We start from the raw sequence: 11,134 nt of genomic DNA, 5'->3' as shown, positions 1-11,134 counted from the left end.
AACAAAAGAGGTTTTGTAGCTCTTTACAATTTTTTTTAACCATTGTGATGGTGTACCTGGTCAGACTGTCTTTATTAGGAACAGAGCTCATGCTCTCATCCTCTCTGTCCCGATGTTTTCTCAATGCTGAGACAGAACCATGCTGAACCTGCAGTCTCTCTGCTTCCTCCAGAACAGTCTCAGATGACGAAGGTCTGCACAACTGCTGCTGGTAATACATGTGTATGATCCCTCGTGATGGAGTGTTTCCCTGAACACATTAGAGAGAAATATTCACACAGTGGATTCTATTTCTGCATGTTATTTTTATAGCAACTGCATCCAAAGGCTTATGGCAAAGCAAAGCGAATTTTTCCTTTATAACCTCATGCCGTTTTGGTGCTACATTTTATTGACTGTAGTTAATAATAGATGTTGATGTACTGTATAATCCGTCGTGTTAAGAATAAAACATGACAACAACAGTGCCGTCATAGGAAAATAATCGACAACAAGGTAATGGGGGCAAAGCAGAGTTACTGTTACCACCATGAAGCTGCTTATTTTCAAACAACAGTACAGTGTTTTATTCTTCTTATTCTACAGTGCATTAATGCAAGATTAATGCTGTGGACTATTAAGAAAACAAGTTCCTGCTATCAGTCACGTTATAGCAACTATAAACAGTTGTTCCCTGAAACATTCTTGAATTTCATAAAACAAAATAGCCAAAAAAGTGCAAAACCCTCCATCCTGAAGGCTACAGCTTTAGCCCTGATACTGGCGAGTCTTTCCAAAAATGCTAAATAAACATCTGCAGCCCATCTCCTCATCTTAACCACTGTGAGTTGCTCTCCCTGTGAGAAATGGTGTTGCCAGATGAGGCAATTTTGCTAGTTGTAGCATGTCCTCCCACAGGCTATGACAAACATTTATGCTCATTGTTAGCAACAGATGACTAAAGACAGTCTGACAAGTCAATTGTTTAGTTATTTGTTTCTATAATGAGGGAACAAGGTTGAGTACTCTAAGCAAATGGCGTGTTAAAGAGCCACAGAGCTCATAGCCTGTGGGTAGGTTTAGTCTGATAATGACTGAAAGCTCACAATTTATTTCAAGTCCCAGGACCCACTGGTGCATCCAGCCTTACAGAAATGTCGCTTTACAGAAAGCTTCACCTTACCAATGATTAGATTTTCTTAATCCCTTAATTCTCTGTGTATGTTGTTACTATAGAAACAATAACATATTACAATGAGTGCATTATAAATCTTACAGTTTGTACTAAAGTCATATTATAGAAAATCGATCAAAACCTTCTGACTCAAGAATTCAACAGGGCATTGGTATAAATCATCATATGGTCCAGCTATAAGGGATTAGTCATGTTTGGTAAAGCTGGTTCTTTGGCAGCATCAGTACCTTTTTGACCTCATGTGTGAGCATACAGCGTTCAGTGCGCAGCACAGTGGAGATGTCAATGTATTCCTGGCACATCGAGTTGAGCCAGGCAGTGAAACTGTCCAGTAATGCCAGGAAGAGCACCCAGGAAAACTTCACTATGTTAAACACACGCTTCAGGATGTTGTCTGGAAATGGAAAGGAAAGCTATGAGTCACTAAACAATAGAAACTGTGCAGATTAAAAAAACCTGTACTGTACACACGCAAAAAATGAATGCAAGTTTATAGGTTTTTTTACTTTACTGTGTGTAACTCTTGTCTAATTTAATCTTAATGTGTAGGAGTTAGCTACAAGCCTGTGGCTGTACATGTACAGTACGTGCAGTTTTACACATCACGGCTGTACCTGGACCATCTGATCTCTCTTCTTCAACTGTGTCCTCCACCTGTTCTGCCACTTCAATGGTTACATGAGCTGCTGAAGAGAGATAAAACATCTCAGCTACTAATATCAATAAATTTAAATGATTAATAATCCATCCATCCATTGTCTATACCCACTTTATTCCACTTTATTTATATAGACAGACAACCACACACATTCACACTCACACTCACTCCTATGGGCAATTTAGAATTACCAATCCACCTAATGTACATGTTTTTGGACTGTGGGAAGAAACCGGAGTAAACCCATGCAGGCACGGGGAGAACATGCAAACTCCACACAGAAAGGCCCCTGCCTGTTCAAACCCAGGACCTTCTTGCTGTGAGGCAACAGTGCTAACCACTAAGCCACCATGCTGCCCCATTATTAAGTATAATGATCATAATTATTAGACTTGATAAATGACACTGAGGCTAGTATAGGATGTTAACACTAGCTTTCAGTAGTTTTCAGACAACACTACCAGATATAGGATGGCATTAATTAGTTCAGTGGGTAAGGTGTTGGTCGGAAAGTTGTGAGGTTGCATCCCAGAACCACCAAGCTGCCACTGATCAGCTGTATACAGTTGTATAAACAAGGTAAGTCACTTTGGATAAGGGTGTCCTGGATATAGGTGTATGTACAGCGGGTAAAATAGGTATTGAACACATCACCATTTTTCTAAAGAACTAAAGATCAGAGTTCATAGAAGAGGCCCATGGAACCTTCAAGATTTGAAGACTGTTTGTGTGGAAGAATGGGTCAAAATCACACCTGAACAATGCATGCTAGTTTCTCCATACACGAGTAATAAATAAATTTTAGTAAACGTGTTCAATACTTTTTCCCTGTGTCATTTCACATTATTACACATAACTTAATTTATGGACATCTATGGTTTGAATTCATCCGTGGATTGCATGGGTTGTTAGCAACATCTGGTGAAAACTTCATGTCAATAACAATTTTAGAAATATACTTACTGAGAAAAATGGTGACGTGTTCGACATATATTTTACCAGCTGTATATGTTGTTTGGATTGAATAGATAATATTTAATATTTTATTTTATTTTTATATACATCAACCTCAAAATTCTGAATAAGATTAATGCTGATTTTCTTTCTTTCTTTCTTTCTTTCTTTCTTTCTTTCTTTCTTTCTTTCTTTCTTTCTTCCTTCTTTCTTTCTTTTTTTTTTTTTTTTTTTTACAATTTTATCCCTATATGGTGATATGGCAACAAAAATAATCTATAATGTTTTAAGCAGTCTATAGCTAAAATGGGTAATGGTAGTTCAATGCTATAAGCCTCTTGGTTACTGATCAGAAGGTTGAGAATTCAAGCCCTAGTGCTGCTAGGTTGCCACTGCTGGGCCCTTGAGCAAGGCCCCTAACCCTATCTGTCCCAGAGATTGAGCATCTCAGCTGACCCTGTGCTCTGACTCAGGCTTCCTAACCTGATGGGATAAGTGAAGAAAAGAATTTCACCATGCTGTAATGCATGAGACAAATAAAGACATCTTAAAAAATATGTTAATATAATAGGCACAGTCTTTCCAACATTTTGACTAACTGTATCTGGCATATTTGGGTTCTTGGCTGACTAAGTTTCTTCTCTGGGGTCATGTCCAGCCATCATATGGGATGAATTGACCATAGCAAATGCAACATGCCGGTCTTCATCTCTCAGCACCCACTCTTGAATTCGCCTAGATCTGAGAGGAAGAGTGCCAATGTAGAGTTGGCTGCATTCAGGACTGGACACAGCATGGCTCCCATTTAAAGACTGACTCAAGGAAGCCTTTGAGACATTTCCTCATATAGAGACACAGACAAAATTCTTATACATGATCCAAACATTTTCAGGTTTTAGGCTGAAAGCGTGCAAGAGCGAAGAGTGAAGAATAATTGTGGCAAGTGAGGACAGAAGAAACTGAATCCCTCTGGGCCAGCCAGGTCTTTTCTTTATACTGAATAAAATATCTGGACTGGATCTTTCACGTACCCTCCCGCTGGTCCTTCTTGGTTTTGCGTCCCTCTGTGTATCTCTGCCAGAAACGCCGCCTCTCTTTGCTGCGTTCCTTCATGGCTGTTTTGGAGTCAGTGATCCATGCATGATACACGAACTGAAGAGACAGAACAATGCCAAAGACGGGCATGAAGAAGAGAGGGAACAGATTTGATTGGTTATTGTATGGACATCATAATCTGGATTATTTTTGTGATCTCATGTCAAGTATGTAAGAAAGGTTTGGCCACTAGGAAAACACAACGTGTAAAACAAGGCTCAGGGTGTGTTTTAACCCAGTGTAGTAGATGCCACAGTTTTTATTACATTTTAAGCTATGTAAATGTGCTTTACGTTGGAGAAAAACACAGCCTCGACATTAACCAACACAAAACCAAGTCTCCCCTGAAAAGTAGCCCTGCTTCTCATGCATCCTACATTAAAGCACATTACACAGCATTTCCTTCACATGCAAAGCTGCCCATATGGCTCTTGATAGCTGTCTGGAAAACAGACATACAAAGCTGTGAAACATTCCTCAATGCTCGGCCGTTCAGGCTCAGTCCGCGCTCCAGTTTTCCTAAATGCACAGTACTAAAAGCAAGGGTCAGGAAAATGCAGTGTGCAGTCAAGCACCCAGGCTGGGTATGACCAAAAGAGGGAAAGAAATATCACACATAGAACAATAGCACAGTAGTACAAAATAGAGGAGGAGGAGAGATATATTAGGCCTGGTGGAAGTACCTTGGCTGCCCTGATTGCATACTGCAGTATAGTTTTGGGCAGCTTAATGACAGACTTTGGTAAAGCCAGCAAAGCAGAGGCAAACATTCGGATAGCTCTCTATAAGAAGGACAGAGCAAGGGCTGAGTTAGTAAGGACATAGCGTGTAGTCTTTACTATGTCGGTTCCATGCTTCCACACAGGAAGTTAGTAGTTAGTGGTCTGACAAATAAAGAAACATTGTTAAATGCAGAGAAAACAAAATCTCAGTGCTGTAGAGCCACATGGGTTAGACTATTGATTTTGCATGGTCGATATATATATATACAGGGCAAATTAAACACATACTAAACAAGCAACGTACTAAATGTTAGTGTCGTAACTAACTTGAAATGCAGATTTCTTAGGTGGTTCTTCTTCTTTTTTCTCCTCTTCTTCCTCTTCCTCTTCACTGTCCGTCTCAAACAAATAATAATTTCCGCTTCGCACCACTGGAACAACAGTTAACAGTTAGGCTATTTGGGAATGTAAAAACATGTATGGTAGACAGTCTTTTTGGATTGTTAACCAATTTTCTCGCAATTTGGTCACAACCAAGGCGTGTGAACGCTTGCACATGCTTCTGATGAAACACGTGAAGCCACTGCATATTTTCGAACTGCTGCTCATGCTACGCCAAAGGGAGGCAGAAGGCCCTCAGAGGATAGTGCTAACTACCCTCTTCCGCATACAAGAGCTCACAGATGATTGGTTGGTGTTGCTGTGATTGACAGAGGACAGAGTAGCCATCTCTCCCCCTATGGCCATTTGGACTCTTGGGATTCAAAAGCTTTTCTGTTGTGCTACTCTGAGCATAGCTGTTTGCTTTTCCAAGTTCCTTTTTTTTTTTTTTTTTTTTTTGCCTAAAATGACAATTATAAAGATGAGAAGTGATGTATGAGGATGATGAAGAGCACTTACTGGAGGCGTGATCAACCCAGGGTCTCCACCACTGCTTCCTTTTCCCTTTTCTCATCTCTTTACTCGACTCTCCTGCAAAACCCAATCCAGTGAAGCACACATGAACCTTAAGAAGCACTATACGGATAAGAGAGTTTGTCCTCACGTCTGGTATGTGTGAGCTCATATGTTTTCAATTCGGCTGCAGTGCATTTAAGGCGGTAGTTAAGCTCAGGCACCTGTGGAATTTATGAACTCGTCTGTGTTGTGAACTCTCAGTACACTCAAAACCAAACCTGACTGCTGCGTTAAAGCTTTATTTCTGACAAAATGAGAAGTGACAGTGAATAATGCCTAGGCTGTATTTTTTTAAATATACTACATTCAGTGTAAAAGAAGTAAGTCTAATGTGCGGTATGCTTTAATTAATTCTGTAGAATTAAATTAACATGCAGTCAGCGTATCAAAATACATAGGTCAGCTAAATGAGTCATATTCAGCTGACACACTCTACCACACACCGTCATCTTCCACTTCTTCTCTGGACAGTGATTGACTCTCGCCACTTTCTTGTGCCAAGCTCAACATCCTCTCCTTTCCCCGCTTAAATTTTTGCTGCCGGCTTTTAATACGGTCCATCCTGAGAAAGAGAAAGGGAGAGAGAAAGAGAGAGAGAGAGAGAGAGAGAGAGATTGGCGACAGTCCCTACAATGTCCGGTTTCATTGGGCTGAGCTGAATGAGTTTTCCCCTTGGACAGAATTATAGTAATAACACCAGTCCTTAATTGGGGAAAGAAGTTGAGAGAGTTGTTTTGTATTGAGGCATGTGCAGAAGTGCTAAGTGCTTTGTCTTTCAACAAGGTGGGGAGTAAAGCCGGGCAGAGCATAGTGGTGCTGAAAGATCCTTTTTGTCTCATACAAACACACTGCAGATGTCCTGTAAACACAGTGTACTGATTTAGGGAAGGAGTTCCCGCAATGTGGACAACAACACACTGAGTTAAAGCAGAGTTTGAGATATTACACTGAAACAAACCGCTACTGCTTCATCGTTTCTAGGAATTACAATAAAATTCTCATCATTAGTAGCAGTTCTATGCCACATATAATCCTAAACTACAACGATAAGCATTAAATTAAATTATTTACTCACTTTCAAAAAAAAAAAACCTTGTACATGCACACTGCACACCAGAAATAAGCATCTAACTAGAGGAAGTAGAAAGATTTTTGAAGCACATTCTAGCTTCTCAAAGCAGGGTAATATTCCTTAAGTAAATATAATATCCATAATGGTCCGTGAACGCTCCAAGAATAGTAAATAGTGACGCGTGAACTATGAGGTGTTGTATAAACGCACTGTCGCTTTAGCAAGTCCATGGACTTTTTCTCCTCTTCAAGTCGTGCTTTCACGGCCTTCACGATTGTGGCCTGGAATAACTCAGCTCCTCTGAGAGAGAGACAGAAGAGAGAGATGCAGAGACAGAAAGAGAATAAAGAGCACACGATTCAGATTAATGCGTCTGGCTTCGTCTAATGCTTTAGCTGCTCAATGACAAACAGCTGGTCTCTTGAGGTCACACACGGTCAGTGTCAGACAGTGAATTTAGCACCCAAAATAAATATGAGACCTCATTTCTCAAGCTGGATGCAAATGTATTTATTTGTAAATCGGTCACAAGAGCAATGTGGTATTCATGAAAAAAGCAATTTGTTTGGGGAAAAAAATGGGATACAGTTTGTGTAAGTTCACTTATAAGGAGACTCACTAATAGGGACCTGGATTGATCAGATTTAAATCGTATACTTGGTGAAGAGTTACTGTAGTTCATTTTTATATGGGACAAGTCAATGTCTGGTTTAAATCACTTCATTTACCTCAAATACACACATGAATTTATCGCAAAGGGGTAAATTGTGCCCAACCCTATACTCTGTCACTGTTTATCACTGAGTTTATGGAGTTTTGTAAGAGACATTAGAGACATTTGCACCTTTATGGGTTGTTAGTTTTTATCAAGATATGCATATGAAGGCAATCAGCATTACTGAAACCTTTGTTAATCTGGCAAGAATTTCTATAATTCTTCCTTCCTTCCTTCCTTCCTTCCTTCCTTCCTTCCTTCCTTCCTTCCTTCCTTCCTTCCTTCCTTCCTTCCTTCCTTCCTTCCTTCCTTCCTTCCTTCCTTCCTTCCTTCCTTCCTTCCTTCCTTCCTTCTTATATTCCTTCCTTCCTTCATTCATTCCTTATCTTCCTTCCTTCTTTTGTTCCTTCCTTCCTTCCCTCCCTCCCTCCTTCTTTCTTTCTTTCTTTCTTTCTTTCTTTCTTTCTTTCTTTCTTTCGCTAATTAAACTTTACTAATACAGGGCTAAAGGCACATTACTTTTCACATCAACATACAACAACGATACGTGCACCTTGCACACATTACTAAGAACTATTCTAGATTCGTCATCAAAATTATTATTATTAAAAAATAAATATTTAATTAAGTAATTTAAGTAAATAAAATAGTAAATGTATGATGCAAAAAATTCACATAGTTCAAATGTGTACATAATTTCCATGTGATTGAACTGAGGAACATTAACACCATTCGTTTTTCTCTTTGATTTGTTCAGAGGGTGTACTTTCAAACACTGAGCTTAAACCTGAGCTGAGATTTAAACCAACAGCGAGGGTGTATTGCAACAGCCTCATTCTAGCATGCATGCTTTAATTGCCTAAACATCATCTTCCAATTAGAGGCAACATCCTTTGAGAGATTTCAAGATGTAACTGGTTTCTATTAATACTACGTGAATTAAGTACGTTCAATCTAACATTCAATCTAGTTATTAAGACACTTGTTGAAATGAAGTATAGTATAAGTAATAAAATCATGATTTGTTGAGAAACTTAATATTTTTATACACACTATATGTACGATTTTTTTTATTTTTTTATTTACTGACCATATGCTTCTTTTATTCAATTAAGAAAGTGAAGGCTGCCAACATTCCACAAGCATGGAACGTGATCTACAGCATATACTGTACATTATGTCTTTCTATCGGAAAAGGTGCTTTTCTGCTCCTTGGCTGGATAATACAGTACTATGATGTAATAAGCACAAAAGCATATGAATATATTTAAGAATACTGGCAGCTACATTGGATGGACCGGTTAGGCATCACAGCTCTTTCGATGCATACATTTCCAAAAATTAGCATAATCTTTAACACATTTGTAATGCATAGGGTTTGTCGTGCTTGAACTACTTTGAATAGTAATATAATCTTAAATAACACCTGCATGTCTTGGGCTTGTTTACTAGGCCCTTTGGAGTCAATGATTTCCTGAGGTCTGTAACTCATAAACATCACCAGACGCTTGGCATACTTCCTGGTGCTCTGTCAGGAATGTGCATGAGTCAAAACAACACACTTTTGTGACTGTTAGTTTGTTAGTTAGCGCTCATCAAGAGCATTATAAGAGCATTAATTATTCAGAACCAAAGTAAAGAGCCTAAGACTTCACAATTATCTGCCATATTGTGTAAGGAATGTAAAATGTATACCGTGTGTGTGTGTGTGTGTGTGTGTACGTACCTGGATGCCAGAACCTGTGAAGAACGGATATCAGCCACTACATGCAGGAAGTAATAGCTCATGAAGACCCGTCTCTGCAGCAGCAGAAAGGCAAAACAGATGCTGTCCCAGATGATGCCTGCTTCATCACTGGGCAGTTCACACTGTTTATTAGCCTGCTGTTCCGCTAATGAACAAGACACAGGAAGAATAATTTATTGCACTGAATTTTTAATTGCACAATTTACACAATAACTTCTGAAGTCACACTTTATGCATGACTGAGAAAGGAAAGTTTTTGCATGCTTTAGGTGATAACTTACGTCGTGAATAGCCCTTTATAGTGCATGCCAGGCTGAACAGCTGGATGAGCCAGCAGTGATTAACCACCAAGGCTTTTATATATCCACAGGCAGCTATCTGAGAGGTGAGAGGAGATGGAGAAGTGTCATCAAACTCTAAATAAAATCTGGTCTAGTTACTTTACAGGCATGTGGAGCAAGGAAAAAACTAACAATACACACACACACACACACACTTTGGTTTTATGACTGTTTATGAAATCATATTTACGATATTTAAGTGCATTTAACTTTGTACTGATCTACAGCTGCAGCTTATATCCATCTGTCTGCATGTGGTTTACTCACAGAGAGGATGTTCTTCATGGTGATGACAAACACGTTGTACGCTATAAGGAAATCCCAGTAACGCATAATGGTTTTAATTGGCTTGAGTAACAGCTCTCCACCAAAGAGCAAGAAGTAGAAACAGGCTACCAGGTAACCCATGCAGAAGATGCTGATGCGTGTGGTCCCCGTAATGAAGATGATGGTGAGGACGAACCAGAAGAGATAGCTGAACATGATCACCTTCAGCATATCAAGATATGATCTAAAAGAAACAGAAAGAGAACACGTTTCTAATTATTGAAGGCGTATGGGGCTTAAGTGCTATACATCCATCCATCCATTTTCTGTGCCACTTATTTTACACAGAGCCTGGAATCTATCCCAGAGGACTTGGGAACACAAGGCGGAGGAAACCTTGGACTGGGTGACAATGTGGACTGGGTGAAATTTCAAAGGCACACACACACACACACACACATACACACACATACACAACAGACAATTTAGAGACACCAGTCAGCCTACAACATGTCTTTAGACTGGGAAAGGAAACCTGGAGAAAACCCCCAAAGCACAGGAAGAACACGAAATCCACACACACAGGGCAGAGATTTAAATAAAAACCCTCAACCCTGGAGATCCAAGGCAAATGTTCTAACCACTAAGCCACCATGTACACAAACATTTTTACTAACAATACAAATTAGAACAATAGACATTAGAAGAGGTTTATCAAACCAGCACTTTCAAAGAATCAGAGAATAATAAAAGCCCTGTTTCATAAAAACATCACCATTGCAATCATCACACCTTCTTGCTGATTTGTTTAAACTGGCTGCAAGCAGCACAAAAAGTGCACACTCAACACAATGAGCCATACGCTGATGAATGAGCTTGTGCAGAATCCAAGTAGAAATAGCCGCCACAAATCATGCCACCGGATACTGGATTTCTACTTATATGAGTGATGAGTTGTGAGTAAGGTTCAGGTTTCAGCCCTTACTGGGTTACAGGACATGGTCAACACTGTCAAATGCTGCTGAAGTCATTATGTGTTGCACAGAGTGACTGAACCTCCTGTAGTTATCTGATACGAGGCAGGAACGACCAGAGTGCTACTGAGGATTTTTTTTTCCTTCTCCATGAAAAAAGGCTCACTTTTGAATGTCAAAACGATGCCGACATGATGAATGGGATTGCTGAAAAGTGTGATTTTATCTGAGTCTATATAGTATGAACATCCAACATTTTTTTTTAGCTCAAGCATGAGAAATCACATTCTATGAGAAAGTCGTAGGACACAGATCCAGAATTTATTCACAAAGTCCAGACAAACAAGCCAAGAGAAGTCTCTGTCTTAGACCGGACTGGGATATTTGACAATAGTGATCAAAATATTTTAACAGACAAGCTTTTTATTACATATTTTACCTTGTATAAGGCATTCAGT

At 39.4% G+C, this 11,134-nt stretch overlaps 1 protein-coding gene across 4 annotated transcripts in view; it reads right to left on the bottom strand.

The window, feature by feature from the left end:
• Positions 1 to 11,134, bottom strand: part of LOC131364618 (piezo-type mechanosensitive ion channel component 2) — a 117,844-nt gene that overhangs the window by 13,729 nt on the left and 92,981 nt on the right. For 2 of the 4 annotated variants that reach the window (XM_058407862.1, XM_058408014.1), the window contains exons 25-35: positions 9,703 to 9,946; positions 9,376 to 9,472; positions 9,074 to 9,239; positions 6,843 to 6,932; positions 6,004 to 6,122; positions 5,504 to 5,575; positions 4,931 to 5,034; positions 3,818 to 3,938; positions 1,789 to 1,860; positions 1,402 to 1,568; positions 57 to 250 (exon numbers count right to left, since the gene is read on the bottom strand). In XM_058407862.1, the coding sequence (XP_058263845.1) occupies positions 57 to 250; positions 1,402 to 1,568; positions 1,789 to 1,860; positions 3,818 to 3,938; positions 4,931 to 5,034; positions 5,504 to 5,575; positions 6,004 to 6,122; positions 6,843 to 6,932; positions 9,074 to 9,239; positions 9,376 to 9,472; positions 9,703 to 9,946 (1,446 nt within the window). The remainder of the gene's footprint in view (positions 1 to 56; positions 251 to 1,401; positions 1,569 to 1,788; positions 1,861 to 3,817; positions 3,939 to 4,930; positions 5,035 to 5,503; positions 5,576 to 6,003; positions 6,123 to 6,842; positions 6,933 to 9,073; positions 9,240 to 9,375; positions 9,473 to 9,702; positions 9,947 to 11,134) is intronic. The other 2 variants (XM_058407940.1, XM_058408092.1) reach the window with 1 other exon arrangement.

The sequence above is a fragment of the Hemibagrus wyckioides genome, linkage group LG01 (genome assembly GCF_019097595.1).
Source record: "Hemibagrus wyckioides isolate EC202008001 linkage group LG01, SWU_Hwy_1.0, whole genome shotgun sequence".
NCBI classification, from domain to species: domain Eukaryota; kingdom Metazoa; phylum Chordata; class Actinopteri; order Siluriformes; family Bagridae; genus Hemibagrus; species Hemibagrus wyckioides.
The sequence above is the reverse complement of the archived record's forward strand: the minus strand, read 5'-3'. Positions and strand labels throughout refer to the sequence as shown.